Here is a 16,839-nt window from a genome sequence, read left to right as displayed (position 1 = left end):
AATCAAGTAATTTATGCAAGTCAAATTCCAGAATTACATCTAATTGAGATGCTACAACTTGACAGACTATCAAGTTTACAACAAATATTGTCTCTAGGTACCTTACAAAACAGTTTTAAAAAGCATCTAACGTGATGTTTTAGTGTAGTATTACCCACTCAATCAGAAGTTACAGGAAGTGCCATATGTGTGGTGCGTGTCATATCCGTGCTGTGATTTAATTGGCTGAAAGTTGCTAAAACATTTGAAGGCCCCGCCCCCATCCAGCATTAACTAGTTGCTCAACACTTCAGTAGAAAGACTGATAAAAGTTGGGTCCATTCATTGAACAGCATTGACGTCGCAGGTCACTACAGGCCAGAGAGGAACCGGTCCGTCAGTGAGGTCAGTGTTTTATTTCACTGTTTCGTTGTTTTAAAAGCTCCTCCAGAAACCTCAAATGCCCAGCTGCTGCTAAGCTAGCTATAATAACGCCAGCTTGTGTGACAAACAGGGCGTTGCTGTCATTTTCAGCCCGCCGATATTATGTGTTTTTTTTCAATTAATATTCCCTAACATATGTTCAGCTTTGGGTTTATGTCTAAAACGCTGATTTCAACATGTTAGCCACATTACCAATTCTATGTACTCATCTGGGTTAAAGTTCATTAGCCACAAAGTGAAAGGCGTGACAGTGAAACGCCAATAATAAGATAATCTTAGGTGCTAATTGTCTGTATTATTATTGACATTTAGAAAGATTATGTTAATATTGTTGTAGACGGGAATGTGGCAGTTATATTTTTAAGCAAAGAAATCTCAGTTTTTTAACAAATTGGTTTTATTTTATCCAGAAACATCTGAGCTTCAAATACATACTTAATTTTTTTACGGCAATCAAAAGTGAATGCCATGACTTTGGTAGAATATGGATTTCTACAGTGTAGTTTTTTTGTTTTGTTTTTGTTTTGATAAAGAAGCACCATTCAGGCTTTTACAGACTAAAAGCACTTTGAAATGCCTTGCTGTTGAAATGTGCTATACAAATAAAATTTGATTGATAATAATAATGTCCAGTTCTGCTTGAGGTTTGATCTGTTATTTCCAATTGACTTCCTGAAAGTTACACAAACTAATTTGTGGAGATGTTGTTTTAATTCTACAAGTAAATGTAACCAAGAAAGTGCTACGTGTTCTTCGATGGGGGTGGAAGTTTTAAAGAAACGCAAATGACTCCAATGATCCCAAATGATTGGTTTCTAAACTTTTCACAAATTTTAAAATTAGTGGTGTTAAATCTCTTTCCTGATATGTCACAAAGCCAAACAAAAAGTTAGGAGTAGACATTTATCATATGATTCATCATCATCATCATCATATGAGAATAAAAAACATCCTTTGAGTTTGTGATGCTGTGATAACAATAACACCTTTATGGTATTTGCTTTTGAAAGACTTTCAAAATATGATTAAGCACAATTATGCCGTTTTAACGGCACAGCTTTGCTACTTGGTGATATAAGTGTAGCAAATGGGGCTTATGATGAAGATGAAATTGTATTTCTTTTAGGGAGGGTCTGACTCTGTACATAGATTTATAGCACAAATATTCTTGGTCACTACTTTTATTGTACTCTCAATAAATGCCACAAAATATTGTAATTTTTCGAGTCCTTATCACCTGTCAGAGTTGCCTCCAAATGCTATTTGGAATGACGTTCAACCTGACTAAAAGTTTAATGATTTACTAATTAATGTTCTTGCTGATCAAGCTAAATATGGTTAATATAAGCTAATAATGCATTTCTCTATATTTGGCACCAAAACTGTAGAAGTACGTTCACTGAAGGTTATTGAATAATACTGTGTGTAAAATATTTTATTATTTTTAAAGTTTCTTTTTTTTGTTGTTTTTCTTTGCATTGCCCATCACTCAGTTCTCTACACTAGATAGACTTGTTGGATTTTTCAGTTTGGGGGAAAAAAACTTATTCTCCCTTCTTGAATCCCAACTTTTGGGGGATCTTTTTTTTCTAATGAAGTGAAAATTTAGACTTAATTTCTAACAGCTCAAACTGTGCCTATTACTAAGAACGTATATCTTTCTATAAATCTTTTTTTTTTTTTTTTTTGACGGGTACAGAAAAACCTGTTACATTTGGAGAATCACAGCTCTAACTAGCAAACTCGGTCTGTGTCTTTATGTTTTATATCCATGATAAGACCTAGTGAATCAAATACCCTAATAGAGCTCATAATCAGTGCTGGCCCTAATATCAAAGGTCGTGTTGAGTTGTGGGTTCAAACAGAGTCTAGCATTCTTTTCCTGACAGATTATTTGTGAGCTCTGTGAGGATTTTTAACATTCACTAGGTAGAGTGTTTGGCAGGATTCCTGCGAGTGTTTCATGGGAATCTGTTGTCGGCGGGCTGATTATTTATGAACAACTGACAACTTTTTTTCTCCTGGACGTCTCTCGTATCTCAAGAATATTTATCTCAGGTTTATCTTGTGCTCGACTTCAGCTCTGATAAAGTCAGACTTTGGTTTAGAATAAAGGCAGTGAAGATGTCACCGGCTGACACTTGGAAGAAGACCTGTTGCTCAACCAAGCTGTTGCAATAAAATGTAATCTTCCTTTGCTCTGAGCTCACAGAGGCTGTTGGAACGCAACAGTTTTGTGAAAACATCAGAGGGAATATTTCATCCCCTTTGACATCTCAAATATATGAAATGATTAAACAGCATCTCTTTATTAAAATCGGCTAGAGCTTCTTGCAGCACAATTTGCCTTCTCCTCGAGCAGTTCCTCTTGTCAGGTGGATGTAACGGGTCTTCGAGAGCATTTTCTTCTGGCTGATTACATGTTGCAGCTGGTCGGCCCACTCTTTCTGCTCAAACTCATGTCCTTCTGTGACTTATTTGTCAAAAACATCAGGCCAAGCCAGTCGAGCAGCTGTTAGCTGTGTCCCAAGACAGGTGAAGACAGGTGGAGTCCATTTATGTCTCTATGTGCCATCTGGTAGAGCAAAAATCAGATGTCATCCACATGTTCAGGGCACCAGAGAGACATAAGGTTGTTGCAGTAGATGCTCTCCTCTTTCTTTCCCTTTTTTTTTTTTTTGCTGTGCCCTAATGCTAGGCAGAGATGAGAAAAGAGGAAATTAATCAATAGAAGGAATTGCCTGCTGAGGTTGGTCATGCGATTAGGCAAATTTTCTTTCTGGTCGTAGTTCGACAGAAACGCTGAAGTGATTCAACACCCGACTGCCTGGCGGTGAGTCATATCAAAATTCAACCAGAAACTGCCTGCTCTCTGACGTGTCACCTCACGCGCTCAGATGCAGACAACACCACTGGTTAAGAAGGATAGATGCCTCACATGCTACTGTCATTTTTTATTTCAGTAGAGTAACCTGATATGATCTTTTTCTCTGGTTAGCATCACTGATGAATGGTTTTCTTATGGCTACCCAAGACTTCAGTCCTGATACCTTGAGTTTCCCTTGTGTATGTTTAACGTGACTCTTGAATTCTACTGTTAATCCTCCAGTTTGATGTCACCAAATTTTGAAATGATCACCAATTGTGAAATTGATTGTTCCCATCTTGCCTTCCGTTCTTTAATAATGCTTTGGACAGTTGTTAACCCAGTTTTCCTTTTGATATTTTCTTTGCTTGATGCATGCCAGTGATTTGACCCTTCTTACTAACGTCTTTTCCACAACCACAGGCTGTGTCTTTCGACACGCTTATTTAAGAAATGAGAAGCACCTCATTGCATCGGTTGGGGTTAAATAACTTGTTGCCAGCCGGAAGACGAACATTCATGCAGTAACTATCCAATATCTGTGCAAGAAAAATGGTGTAAGGAGGAGGAATGGTGACTGATTCCTCTCTTTGTATGCTTCTACCTTTATTTGAAATATTATGAAAGAAGGAGCAAGTGCTTTCTCATTAGCCAAAAAGGTTTTGCACAAGGTATTGACAGTTGGAGAACCAACAATTGTGACCCTGCTGATTTTTGTCAAGAACAGATGTTTCTCAATGTGGGATTTTTTCCCGCATAAATAAATGCAACATGTAGATCTTTAATATTGATTTAAAGTATCTAATGTGAGAGAGATCTATTTGAGAATAGTTGCAGTTTAAACTTAGTTTAATTATTTAGTGTACAAAGACATTGTTCTTTGTGCTTTTAAAATCAAATATGAAAATTTAAGTATTTAAGTTGAGTCAGAGGAAAGTGGATTTCCATCACCTTATATCTGCGCCAGCCGCCTTCGTTTAGACTTTTAACCTGAAACTGTTGTCAGCCACTAGGCGTCTGAGTCAGCGATTTTTTTTTTTGCTTGGAAATTGCTGCCACTCCTATCATTCCTGAAGGCTTGTTGACTTGTTGTTTGTCTGGGCAAAATGTGAGTAGATGCAGCCTCAGGCTTTACAATGGTGGAAAATGGTGGTGGTGTTTGATACGGGCGATTCTCGTGCTGTTGGTGAGCAGCATGAGAATTTTTTTTAAAAATGGCGTGTTGCATCTAAAATGACGACTTTTGTTGCCTGCTTGTAGAGTCAATAGGAATAGGGACTCCTTGTGTAGAAATGCTATAAGAAAATATTGCTTAAACCTGGCAGTGATGCTGATGCTGAAGGAATCCAATTCACATCTTCCGGTTTTGTGCTGAAGGGAAGTCGTGTTTTACTGTTTTATTTTAGTCTCTGGACTGCATTTGAGCAAATCTTGTTAAATCTAAAATACTGAAGCTGAATTGTATTTATGAAATCTCCAGTTTTATTTAAACAAAGCAAAATGTTTTTTTCTTTTTTCAAAAAGAAGTTGAACTACCTTAAATCAACAGATATAATGGATGGGTCACAACAAGACTGAACTATTTTTCTGGTCCTGGGAGCAGATTTGAAGATTAAAAAAAAAATGTTGGGCTTTTTTGCTTTTACTTTTTCTCAAAGCATTTCTTCTTCCTGTTTAAATTACGTTTTTGACTTTAAGCATGCAAATCACATCCAGGAACATACCAATAATGATATTATTTGAAAAAAATGGAGCAAAGTCAATGGGAAAATAAAGTTAAATATTTTAAATATCAAGTTTTATGGAGGCTTGAACCGTTTGTAGTGGTACTAGGCCCAGTTTTATTGTTTTAAACCAGTTTCATCCTTGTTGCATCATAGCGTTGACTAATGGATTTAACATGGCTGAGCTTTCTTTCTTCGTGCATTTAAACCATCTGACAGAACAGCTATTCCTGCTAGATAAAGTACATCAGCCACTTTAACAAAGACTTCCAGAGACGGAGCTGTGTTTCATCATGCACTCAGAGCAAAGTGAGGTGAATCTCAATTTCTAACTCTCTCTGTATTCTGTGTCAGAGATTGAACCCAGCAGTCACAATGGCAGACAGCGGGAAAACTAATGAGGCTGGAGCTGCAGCAACTGAACCAGCTAATGAAGAGCAGCAGGTGAGGAGCACAGAAACCCTCCGCCACACCTACTACAAATTATAACTTATTTTACGCTTGTAACATCTCCAGGTTCAAAAAAAGTTGGCGTAATAATGCAACTAAATGTAAATGAAAGCTTAAGAAATCCGATTTGTTTCAGAAAAAAAGTGTATTTTCCCTTTTCTTTTTTTTTTTTTCTCGAAGCGACCCTAATTGTTACTTTCTGGTTCCAGAATGTTGTTGCAAGAGTGAGCCACTTGCCCCTGGTCAGCTCAGCCTGTGAGGCTGTTTCCAATGCCTACAGCAGCACCAAAGACAACGTGCCCTTGCTGAAGGGGGTGATGAATGTTGCAGAGAGTGGGGTCCGGACTCTCGGAGCAGCTGCCAGCACGGGGTCCAAACCTGTTTTGGGCATGATCGAACCACAACGTAAGGTTCTCCTCTCCACAAAGTGTGATGTAATGTGTATGCAATAAAAGTTCCTAAATGTTCTCTGAAATCTGCCATTAAATTAAATGGGGACTATGGTTATGGGGGAAAAAAAAGTGTGAAATGAGCTTGAGTTTGGCCTGTTGCCTGAGAGTTTCAGGGTAATTTTTAAAATGAATTTCTGGAATCTGCTAAAAACAAACTTTGCACATACTGTATTTCACTGTACATTTCGTTGAAGCTCTTTGCTTCTGTTGTATTGTAAACAAAAATATGTATCTGTCCACATTAGTTGAGTCATTATTTTTATGCTGACTACAATAGTAGCTCTTATTATTTTTATATTTGAAGTAAGCTTCTATCCTGCATGTTGTTTCAGTTGCCACAGTGAATGAGTATGCCTTGAAAGGACTCGATAAGATGGAAGAGAAGCTGCCGATTCTTCACCAACCAGCTGACAAGGTCAAGAAGAACCTGTATAAATAACTTCCATACATCTCTTTTCTTCTCCTCTTCTAAGTAGATAATTTATAAACCAGTATATCGTCCCCTGAGAGGCTGCAGTGAAAACTGCATACTGGATCTTGAACTGCAGTTCCGTCAGGTTTTGGTCTGGACTTTGACTGGACCGTTGAAACACCATGACTGTTTCTTTTCAGCCATCCTGTTTTGCTAGTGTTCGTGGGGTCATTGTTCTGATGAGGATGTAGTCTCTGTCGAGCTTAATCTTGTTGACAAGATAGCCTCACGTTATATTATACATCCTGTGACTGTAAAATATGACAAAGCTACAACAGTTTAAAAAAAAAAATAGCTGCATTTTTTTTTTTAAATAAGCTTGTTTATCCAGTGTTTCATTAGTATTCACTAATGGCCTGTAATTTTGTTAAAATATCTTGAATATAATCTGAGCCCTAACTTAAAAAGCAGTGCATTTGTTTGTCTTTGTTTTTTTCTGTTTTGTTTAGATTTTTCTACTGGAGCTACATGCATTAAATTTTCATAATCTCTGACACCTTGTCTCTTCATTATTCCCCACAGGTGGTGTCAGACACCGTAGGTATGGTGTACCAGTCAGTGACGGGGGCCAAAGACGCGGTGCTGGGCGCTGTGATGAGTGGCGTCGAGCTGACCCGGGCGGCGGTCAGTGGTAGCATCAACACAGTCATGGGCACCAGGATGGGCCAGATGGTCAGCAGCGGGATGGGTCTGGCCCTCAGCCGATCTGAGGACTGGGTTGATCAGAACCTGCCACTTACTGAGAGGGAGCTGGGTCAGTACCAATGCTAAATGAGGAAATGATCGTGCCTCTGTTCAAAAACAGAACCACTGATGGCACATGTCCGCCCCTGCAGAGAAGGGTGGTCCGACGGTTTGATGATAATGACATCCTGATGTGATTAATAGGACTGTACACAGGACGGACGACGGGATTTTATTGCATTCAATTATGCTACGAGCTGATGTCATCAATGGTTGGGTGCTATTCATAGAGAGGAAGTCGGGGCATTGCTTTGAACTTGCCTTCTGTTCCTTTGGCTCACATAGTTCCTGTAATTTCCAGCACACAGTTTTGACACCTGCTACTGTGATGTCATACATTTGTGACAACTTGCAGTGCTCCAGGTTAGAAATGATGCTCATGGGGACATCGAGTGATTGTGCGCTGTGAAAATACACCCGGAAGCATGACGGCAGAAGAAAAGCACTCTGAAGTTTACCTTCAGTCAACATGGACAGGAATGTCAATAATTTGAACATTTCTTATTGGAGAGGTGGTAAAATGTAATTATTCAACAGACAATCTAAAAAAATGTTAAAGATATAAGTTTTAATTGAGATTTTTCTCTAATCCACAAAGGTTGAAATTAGATGTGCTTTAAAGCGCTTCAAATCAAACCTAACATGTAGTGACGTGGTAGACAATAAATTGTATTTGTTCCATTAAATAATTGCACCCTCAAACTATGGTGCAGAGGGTGCACCATAGTTTGAGGTGCACCCTCAAACTCAAAACACACTATATGTGTGTTTTCAAAATTAAGAAAACACACATAAAAGGTATATGTGTGTTTTCAAAATTAAGAATACAAAAAACTTGTGTGTGTATATATAGCAGACATAATGATATCCAGCTGCTGCCCCAAATATGAAAAGATTCTGAATATTGTATACAAGAAAAATGAGACCAAAAAGGTCTTTTAATATTGCCTGCATTAAATTCTGACTGTGGGGACATTAAATCTGAACTGTTAAACTTTTAACTCCATTAAAAATCAAATTAACAGCACTACCTTACATTTGCAACCATTAAATAAAGCATGTGACTAAGAGATTATTACGTTTCTCTTCCAGCTGCTGTGGCCGAACCTGCCAACGCTGAGGTGTCAACCACATCAGCCAACCCCAGCTACTTTGTCCGTCTGGGTAAGCTCTCTGCCAAGGTGCAGGAGCGAGCTCTGGAGCAATCCCTGGGCCGCGCACGAAAGGCCAGGGATGCCACCTACGCTGCGGTGGCTCAGATTACCAGTACCCTGGACTTGGTGGAGAGCGCCCGTGCCAGTCTGGGGACAGCAGGCAGTCAAATAGCAGGAGCTCCAGAACAGCTGCTGCAGCACTGGGCCGAGTGGAAGAAGAAACGGGAGGGGGAGGGACTGACCGAGTCGGAACCAGATGGGTCCAAGGATGAAGCCGAGGTCAGGATTTAACCATTTTTGAGTTTAATTCATTGTTTGGTTTTGTAATCTCAATGTACTTCCTCAAATACCGACACCGACTTTATGCCCTAAGCCTGAATTTGTATTTCAGAGTTTATAGCCTGATTTTAATTGACTGAAATGTTTATTTGGTCAGTTTTTTTTTTTCCAACTTTACTGTGACTTACATCTTATATTTCAATGGCTTTTTTTCATACTTACTTTTACTTTTTATATTTTAAATTAGTCTTTTACATTCAGATATTTTATTATCAACTTGTCTGAAACCCCTTTGCTCACTCTACCGCAGTAAACTCTGCAATAGAGCTGCGTACTGAAATGCGTTATTTTCACTCTGACAGCAGCTGGAATCGCGCGCCCTTTCTATGGTACGAGGCCTGAGTGACCAACTGAGGGCATCATGCTCAAGCGTGGTTTCCAGTGCTCAGGGTCTGCCAGGAACAGTCCAGGAACAACTGACCAGTGCGCGGGTAGCCGCCGAAGAACTGCAGTCATCGCTCAGAAACGCCAGCGCTCTCACTCCCGTCCTGCTAGAGCGAAGCCGCCATCACCTAAAACAAGTACGAAATTTTCCATGCCGTTTCAAGCACCGTTTTTGTATGCGTCAGCATGGGAAGATATGTCTGACTTATTATTCAACTTTTTTCCTTACTTTGCATGAGTACAGGTCTTCTACTATCTCCACACACAGGCTTTTACGGGTATCTGTTAGAATATCATCAAAAAGGACTTTAGGAATTTCAGTTTAAAAAACAATCTAAATTTATTACACAGTTAAGATGGTCTCTTCTATTAATATTGGTGGTTATAACTTGTCAATTATGGCTTCTCAGGAAATTTTAATATTCCAATACAACAAGATATTTATTAACGTTCCAGTCATACCATATATATTTAAATAGTTTTATGTAATGAACCCACCTTGTGGAGAGCGTCAGTGACTGCCTTCTAGACAACTGACAAATGCCAAAACAGAACATTACATTTTTGAAGTCATAAAAAAACAAACAAACAAAGATCTTTCTAATATTCAGATAGTTTAAGTGTAATTAATATATATTGATATAACTTTCACATTTGATCTGAATTGCTCAAACTAAATTTTTTGCTGCTGTTCTAATTTCTTGAGATGCACCTTACACCCTAAAGGTGTATAAGACTTAGCATGTCTCAATTTTGTCTTTCTTGTAGGAAAGATTAGCCTGTAGCTGTAATTTAACTGCTGTTTGTGTGTACCTTTCGTAGGTTCAACATTCACTGGATGGAGTCATGGACTATTTGCTACACAACACGCCGCTCAACTGGATCGTGGGACCTTTTGTTGCTCAGAAGACTGAGAGCGAACAAGGGGAAGTGCAAATGGAGTAGGCTAGCACGAACAACTTGCACTCAAGATTTTTTTGTTTTTTGTTTTTTTTGTCCTCACTTTTGTTTCTTTTTAACAAAAGCTTCCAGTATTTTGATGTTTTTTCAAGGAATATCCTCTCTAAAACACTGCATAATGTTCATTTAATCACATCTTTATGTCGATGCTTTTAAATGAAACTTAACTGACATTGCACTGATCACGCAGCATTTAACACGGTTGACATAAAAAGACGGTTTTCCTTTTATCTTTTACATTTGCACGTTTTTTTTCTTTCTGTCGAGTAATAACCCATCCCTTTTAAGATGGTACATTTGTTGACATTCCAGTCATTCCAACAGTAGAACCAGGAACAAGATGGAAGAGGAGTTGAGAGCACAGTTTCACGAGTTTATAACATTCACGGTTGTTCCATGTGAATGAGCTGTCACTAAAAAGTATTCAATAAATCTTGAACAGAAGACTGTCTCTGTGTTTCTCTTTAGTATTTATTCTGATCTATTAGCTAATGGTGGAATTATTGGATAAGTGTTGTGCATTGCTGTTTCAAATCTTTGAAGACCCTTCATAGAATGCTGTTGTATTTTAACTTTATTTCACCAAACATTTACAATTGTATTCATATCCTTGCATACACCAAATAAAGACGCACACCTTTAATTCTCGCTGTCTGAAGTTAAATCAGACCAAACATCTCTTGCTGTCAGTCAGAATGATCAAAATTATTTCTATTTGCTAAATTCCACAATAATGAAATAATGTCCTAGTGATCCATTTATTAAGTATCCAAAATCAGAAGTTTACATAAATTTCCTCAGTATTAAGCACAATTGTCCTTGAACTGTACAACTGTTAGAAATCTTTGCCCATTTGGAGGACCTGTTGAAGTTTAACTTTTCTTACTGATATCTTTGGATGTTGCTTCAATATGTCCACAAATAGTACTTTCCTCCTGGTACACTTGCAGCAATACAGCTCCACATCATGATGGTGCCACTCCCAGATCAAATGGGTCCCTTTATTCATCCAAATGTAATGATGGTCATTATGGCCAAACAGTTCAACTTTAGTTTTATCTCAACGCAAGACAAGTCTCAAAAAAATTGGTTTTTGTCCATCTGTGCATTTGCAAACTGCAATCTGTTTTTTTTTTGTTTGTTTATTTCTGTTGGAATAATGGCTCCTTTTGTGCTGAGTGGCAATATACAAGTTGCACATTTTTGGACCAATATGTGTATTTCTCCAGGACATACAACCCTATAACTCTTTCATGAGCAGTGTGATGGTTGGACATCATATCTATACTTGCATACTTTGGACAGATAAATGAAGCACTTTCAAGCATATGGAAACTGTTTCTAAGGATGAACCAGACTTGTCAATTGTCTTTCTGAGCTGACTTGTCTTGACTTGTTTTTGTGTCAAACAATAAAGAAATGTGTTCCAGGTGTGGCCTTCAAATACATCCACAGGTGTGCATTCAATTAACCTGAATATATCAATTAACCTATCAGACATTTTCAAAGCCTTGACATCATCTGGGTTTTCCCTTCATTATTTAATGATATAGTAATCATTCTGTATGTAAACTTTGCTTTTGAAGACATTAATAAATACATTTCTGACATTCTCACACTTGTGGCATTTAGGTGTGTATATTTTATAAACTTTGTATTTATTACCTCAGATGGAGTAGCTTGTCAACAAATAAGCAATTTCCCCTTGGAGATTAATAAAGTATATTCCATTCTGTTCAATTTAGCAAACATATTAAGCCTATATATTGCTTTCATAAGCATTCTATTGAAACATTTTTGCAAAAGTATTTCTGTTTATATTTTTGCTACCATTTGTTTTGTTTTTTTCTTTTAGTCCGTAAAATACGAAATTTGCACATGACCTTATATTTGTCTGACGTCATTTTAAAATATTTAATCAGATGTTATCAGTTATTCAGTGGCCTACTTAATTAGTTGTTTACGAATTACTTTTTAAATCTTTTTACTGTTTTTTAAAATATTTTTTTACTTGAAGAAAATATGTTGCTGTAGTTCTACTTTTTCTAAATCCATCCCTTAGTCAGTTTTAATAGCCTCCGTCCACAATCTTGTGGTTTCTGTTGGTTCTTAAGATCTGAATCGATGAGGATGACGTCATGGTCCCTGTTTCGAATGTCGGGAACGCGCCCTGGGTAGGAGGCCGCGCGTTCTGCTGGGGACACAACTTGTTCAAATCTAAAGCTCAAGGTCGTTGACAGCCTCCGGTACCTTGGATTTCAGGTACTGTCTTTATCCTAGAAAGGCATAGGACTGTCTCGCTGCGTATTACCAATTTTAAACTCGCCAGAAGAGTGTCGGGAAGCGCACTCGTTTAGGTTGACTATGCTAGTAGCGCGGCTAACGTTAGCCAGCTAAAGCTAGAGTTTATTCGATTAAAAACAACCCGGATTTGATTGTTGTTTGTTACCAGGGATACATTAGTTTTTATCTGTGTGAGTTCCTTTGTAACGAAAGGTAAACGTGTAAGTTTTGTTCCTCTTTTCGCGTTGGTATGTAGTGTCAGACAGATAAAACGGCCGTCGCGGCTGTTTGCTAATGTTACTGTTTGCTTTGAGCTATGCCAGTACTGGACGGCTGTTGTTTTCTACCACAGCCTGTCAGTGGGAAGTTGCTTAGCTTAATTTTAAGCAATCTTCCCTTCATAATTGCCGAATATTTAGTTATGTAAGAGTTTGGGGTATGTTTTTGAGTTGGTTTCGTAGTTGCCATGTCTTTCGGTGTTGTTCCTTGTATGGCAACTTTTTTCCTGATCTACATCTTGCTTTGCGGCGGAAGAAAGTGTAATCCATCAGCTAGCTGCTGTTTTCGCATACCGTCGCTCCCCCTTTAAACGGCAGCGGTGAACGACTCTTTTGTAGCTTTTGTTTGTTGATCCTTTCTGGTTCTTTCCTGATAAATCCTCAGCTTAATAGGATAAGCACTTTTTCAGGCTTTGCCTTAATACGTGAAAACGTAGCTCTGTTTTACTTTGATTATATTTGTCACCTGATCTGAAAATGTTACTGTTGTTGCTTGCTTTCTTTTTAAAACTTGGTTTGGATTCAGATTTTGCTTTATTGTTCTTTGATACCGTAAAGAGTGAACTGGACTTTGTCACTCAGTTATTGGTGTTCGCTGAACTTATAAATCTGTTCGGCTAACTTTTATGAAATTTAACATTCCAAAATGATATTGGACCGCAGTCATCTAAAACCCTGAATTTGCTTCAGCTCTGTTCTCATGCCGCAATGCCAATCTCCAAGCTCTTTTAGCTGAAAAATGAAAAAAAAAAAACTCATCTGGTTAGATGGGAACCGCTGGACAATTTTGACTAACTGATTTTCCCACATTTTCAGGAATATCCTCTCCCACCCCCCTTCCCCCTCTGTCAGAGCATGGCTCAGGAGACCAATCAGACGCAAGTGCCAATGCTTTGCACTATGGGATGTGGTTTCTATGGTAACCCCCGCACCAATGGCATGTGCTCTGTCTGCTACAAGGAACACCTGCAGAGACAACAGGGAGGGGGACGAACCAGCCCTCCCGGAGAGAAAGGTAGGACAGAAAACCTGCCAACAACTGGCTTCAGTCTGATATGGTTTGCTTTCAGGAGCTTCAGAGCTCCTGAATTTGCTAAAAGGAGTTGGAGAACAGCTGCCTACACTGTGGCATAAGAAAGCAACAGAGTGACATTGTCATGTGCTGTTTAACCTGAACTCAACTTACAATTGATCTTCTTTGACCAAGGCAGTGTGTTTTCTTTATCAAGACCCTTGAAATAAGAAAAAAAAAAATCTCTCTGTAAGTTCTCTGTTGTCACACTTTTCTTTCCACACAGCTGCTACATCACCGTCAGCATCACCAACATCAGCGAGTGTAACCGTGGAAGACACAAACTCAGAGCTTAGTACAGAAGCAGCAGGAACCCAAGCTGAGGAACAAACAACCAGGTATGCTGACAAACTCCTGGACCATTTCTCTGTCTTTTACATGTATAAAATTTGTCTCATTTATCTTGGCCCCAATATCTGTTCCTTTGATTACCAATACAACATGGGATGGTAAGCCTTTTTGTAGGCATAAAAATTGGTAAAACAATGTTGGCATGAAGGTTGAGAAGAAGTGTGTTTAAAAAAACAGCATATTTGAGTTGGTTATTGATTAGAATATTCTACCTTTTTTTTTTTTTTTTTTAGTTCTACTTTTTATAAAGTAATGTGCGACAGAGTATTAGGGCCTTTGTAGATCAAATAAAAAATAATGTGACCACGAATGACTAAATTTCTGCCAAAAACTCAGAAATTTCTTGATCAATTTCTCGGATTTACAAGAAAAGGCTTGGATATTCTCTATCAAAAGTTCTACATTTACAAGAAATGGCAATAATTTCCCCTTGATTAAAGGCAAAAATGTACAATGTTTAAACTAAGAAATTTGCAAGAAAGAAAAATATCTTGAATTGATCAGAGGAAAACTCAGAAGTTTAGTGAGATTATAAAGTCAGACATTTGCAACAAAACATGACAGAAGTCCTGGGATTGCAGTGGGGAAAAATTGGAGTTGTGCATCTGGATATTTTCCAGAGTGTAAGTGGGACATCTAAGCTCTTTTCCGGTATCGGAATATCTCTCGGGTGCAGAATCGACACAGCCATGCTGCAGCTTTCCTGACTATCCGTATCCCGTTGGAGGCGCTCATGGTGATTCTGCACCTGGGACGTGTCGTTTGGTACAGGAAGAGCCTGGATGTACTATTTACACTTTGGAAAATATCCAGATGTGCACCTCTTTAATTTGCCACTTCAGTCTTAGATGATGTCACAAATGTTTGACCTCAGTAAACCTAACAAATCTTTTTGGCCAATTTCTGGCTTCATAATGTCAGAGGATGTCTTAGTTTTATTGCTGTAAATTTATGTCTCTAATCTTGGAAAATTGTCTCTTTTTTCCCCCTCACATACTTGCTTCTTTACACATTTTTCTTTTCTTTTTTTTTTTCAAAACATGTGGTCACACTAGTTCTTAAGCCTTTTCAAAAGTTTTTAAGTAGCATGCTTACTTATGAAAATCAAATTTAAGCAGTATTTAGATTGGTTGAGTGATACATTTGGATTTTTTTTTTGTCCTTTTGTTGTCAACTTGTAGCTTGCTTGTATCTAAATAGTTACAGCATAGGGAAAATACATGTTGTCTTTGTTTGGTTGGTGTATTGGAGGGTGTCAAACTCATTTTCATGTCAGACCACATCAAGACCATGAATGTCCTCTATGGGACAGATGTGACAGAATGCATAGATAAAACCACCAAATTACAAACTGTTACAATAAGTATAGCCTTTTCTGAATTTGAGTTACACTTCTAATATTTGTTTTCTATTCACAATGCTATGATATGTCCCTATACAAAATAATATTTCATCAAACAACCATTATCTTGAAGTTCTATTTCTGTGGGTCTCCAATTTCTAAAGGGCTACAGAAATACTAATATGTCTCACTAAGTTAGAATGTGGTGTGAAAGTGCACAATTTCTTGCACATTTGCATGTCAAGCCACTCTTGAACCATAGACGTCGTCAGAGGCGTCTCTCACCTGGACTGAAGAGAAAGCAAACTGGACTGTTGCGCAACGGTCCAGAGTCCTGTTTCCAAGTTGAAATAAATTCTGCATTTTATTTTGAAATTGAGGTCCCAGGGTCTGGAGGATGAGTGGAGAGGCACGGACTCCATGTTGCTTAGAGGTCCAGTGTAATATTTTCGGTCAGTGATGGTTTGCCATCAGTCATGATCATTAAAATGCCAAAAAAAATAAAAGCGTGAAATGCCTGAAATAACCGTTTCACTGTCTGAGACGACTGGAAAGAAACATTCCACTTTTGCTAATATTAAAATTTTTTTAGATGTACTAGCATTTGCCCCACAGGCCTTGAGTTTGACACGTGATGTATAACTTTACGATTGTGCCCTTATCAGATTTCGTGCAAGGAACTTTAATTGCAGCTTTGCTCTGGTTTTCATTTTATCCTCATTTTTCTGTCTTATCTGTCTCATCTTTCTGCTCCCTTTCATAGATACTCTTTCTCCATAAATCTTTTTTGACTATTTGATCTGTCTAATTTCAAACTGTGCTCCTGTTTTGTGGTGATAGTCCCAGTTCTCCGAGCCCAGTAACTCAACAGATGACAGCTATGAGCATCTCCCCAGACTCGGGGGCTGTAGACTCCGATCGAGCAGTGGTCGAGGAAGCGGAGGAGGAGGAAGACGAGGAGGAGGGCACATCCAATAGCGCAGGTGAGCATCACATAAAGGGTTTTCAAGAAAAGTCCTTATAGTGGTGTAAATGGGAAAAACATGTCTTAATTTATGCACTACTTTAGTATTCTAGTATTCAGTCTTTGGTAAAATAAATGTGTAGTTCTTAGCTTTCACTTTTTGTCTCAGACGATACTGCTTTAATGCATACTCTTTGAAACTTGTTAGTAGTCGTCATACTATTTGTATAAAGAAGAGTTAAATTCTTATGGTACTTTGCTTAAACGCTTAGTGATCTGTTTAAGCTCCTACCATTTTAAGCTTTAAAAAAAAAACAAATGTCCACTTCTACAAAATGCTATATTGACTCATGAAATTAATGCAGAATGAGATTGCTTAAACTACTAGATAAATATTTTATGGTTATTCACCACAAATACAATCCTGTTGCAAATGAGTAGTAATCTAGTGAAAGAATGTGAACTATTTTGATTTCATATCAGATTTTAGCTTTTTTTTTTTTTTTTTTTTTTTAAAAAAAAACCACCTGTCAAAAAAAATGTGTGAAATTTTTTTTTAAAATTTAATTTTTACTAAAAGA

General features: G+C 38.0%; 2 protein-coding genes across 3 annotated transcripts; both read left to right on the top strand.

The window, feature by feature from the left end:
* The first annotated feature begins 237 nt into the window (after positions 1-237).
* LOC106942837 (perilipin-2-like) lies at positions 238-10,414 on the top strand. Its single transcript, XM_015026182.1, has 8 exons — positions 238-384; positions 5,370-5,457; positions 5,673-5,868; positions 6,248-6,330; positions 6,910-7,141; positions 8,224-8,564; positions 8,927-9,145; positions 9,831-10,414. Exons 2-8 carry the CDS (start codon positions 5,389-5,391, stop codon positions 9,951-9,953), a joined length of 1,263 nt encoding a protein of 420 aa, XP_014881668.1. The 5' UTR covers positions 238-384; positions 5,370-5,388; the 3' UTR covers positions 9,954-10,414.
* A 1,691-nt stretch (positions 10,415-12,105) lies between these two features.
* On the top strand, positions 12,106-16,333 carry LOC106942836 (AN1-type zinc finger protein 5-like). 2 transcript variants are annotated; one of them, XM_015026180.1, is made up of 4 exons: positions 12,106-12,230; positions 13,346-13,544; positions 13,828-13,939; positions 16,135-16,333. In XM_015026180.1, exons 2-4 carry the CDS (start codon positions 13,385-13,387, stop codon positions 16,316-16,318), a joined length of 456 nt encoding a protein of 151 aa, XP_014881666.1. In that variant the 5' UTR covers positions 12,106-12,230; positions 13,346-13,384; the 3' UTR covers positions 16,319-16,333. The 2 variants fall into 2 exon arrangements, with proteins under 2 accessions (XP_014881666.1, XP_014881667.1); XM_015026181.1 differs by lacking the exon at positions 12,106-12,230 and adding an exon at positions 12,366-12,464.
* The last annotated feature ends 506 nt before the right edge of the window (positions 16,334-16,839 follow it).

The sequence above is a fragment of the Poecilia latipinna genome, unplaced genomic scaffold, assembly GCF_001443285.1.
Source record: "Poecilia latipinna isolate Pla-1442-1.1 unplaced genomic scaffold, P_latipinna-1.0 Scaffold4597, whole genome shotgun sequence".
In the NCBI taxonomy this organism is placed as follows: domain Eukaryota; kingdom Metazoa; phylum Chordata; class Actinopteri; order Cyprinodontiformes; family Poeciliidae; genus Poecilia; species Poecilia latipinna.
This window is presented reverse-complemented; position numbering and strand designations above follow the sequence as displayed.

What these genes read in the sequence shown, in the direction of transcription:
- LOC106942837 (XM_015026182.1), top strand. Translation starts at nt 5,389, where the DNA reads ATGGCAGACAGCGGGAAAACTAATGAGGCTGGAGCTGCAGCAACTGAA. An exon ending in GGGCATGATCGAACCACAAC is followed by an intron (nt 5,869 to 6,247) that starts GTAAGGTTCTCC and finishes ATGTTGTTTCAG; the next exon opens with TTGCCACAGTGAATGAGTAT. An exon ending in GGTCCAAGGATGAAGCCGAG is followed by an intron (nt 8,565 to 8,926) that starts GTCAGGATTTAA and finishes TCACTCTGACAG; the next exon opens with CAGCTGGAATCGCGCGCCCT.
- LOC106942836 (XM_015026180.1), top strand. Translation starts at nt 13,385, where the DNA reads ATGGCTCAGGAGACCAATCAGACGCAAGTGCCAATGCTTTGCACTATG. An exon ending in CAGCCCTCCCGGAGAGAAAG is followed by an intron (nt 13,545 to 13,827) that starts GTAGGACAGAAA and finishes CTTTCCACACAG; the next exon opens with CTGCTACATCACCGTCAGCA. An exon ending in GCTGAGGAACAAACAACCAG is followed by an intron (nt 13,940 to 16,134) that starts GTATGCTGACAA and finishes TTGTGGTGATAG; the next exon opens with TCCCAGTTCTCCGAGCCCAG.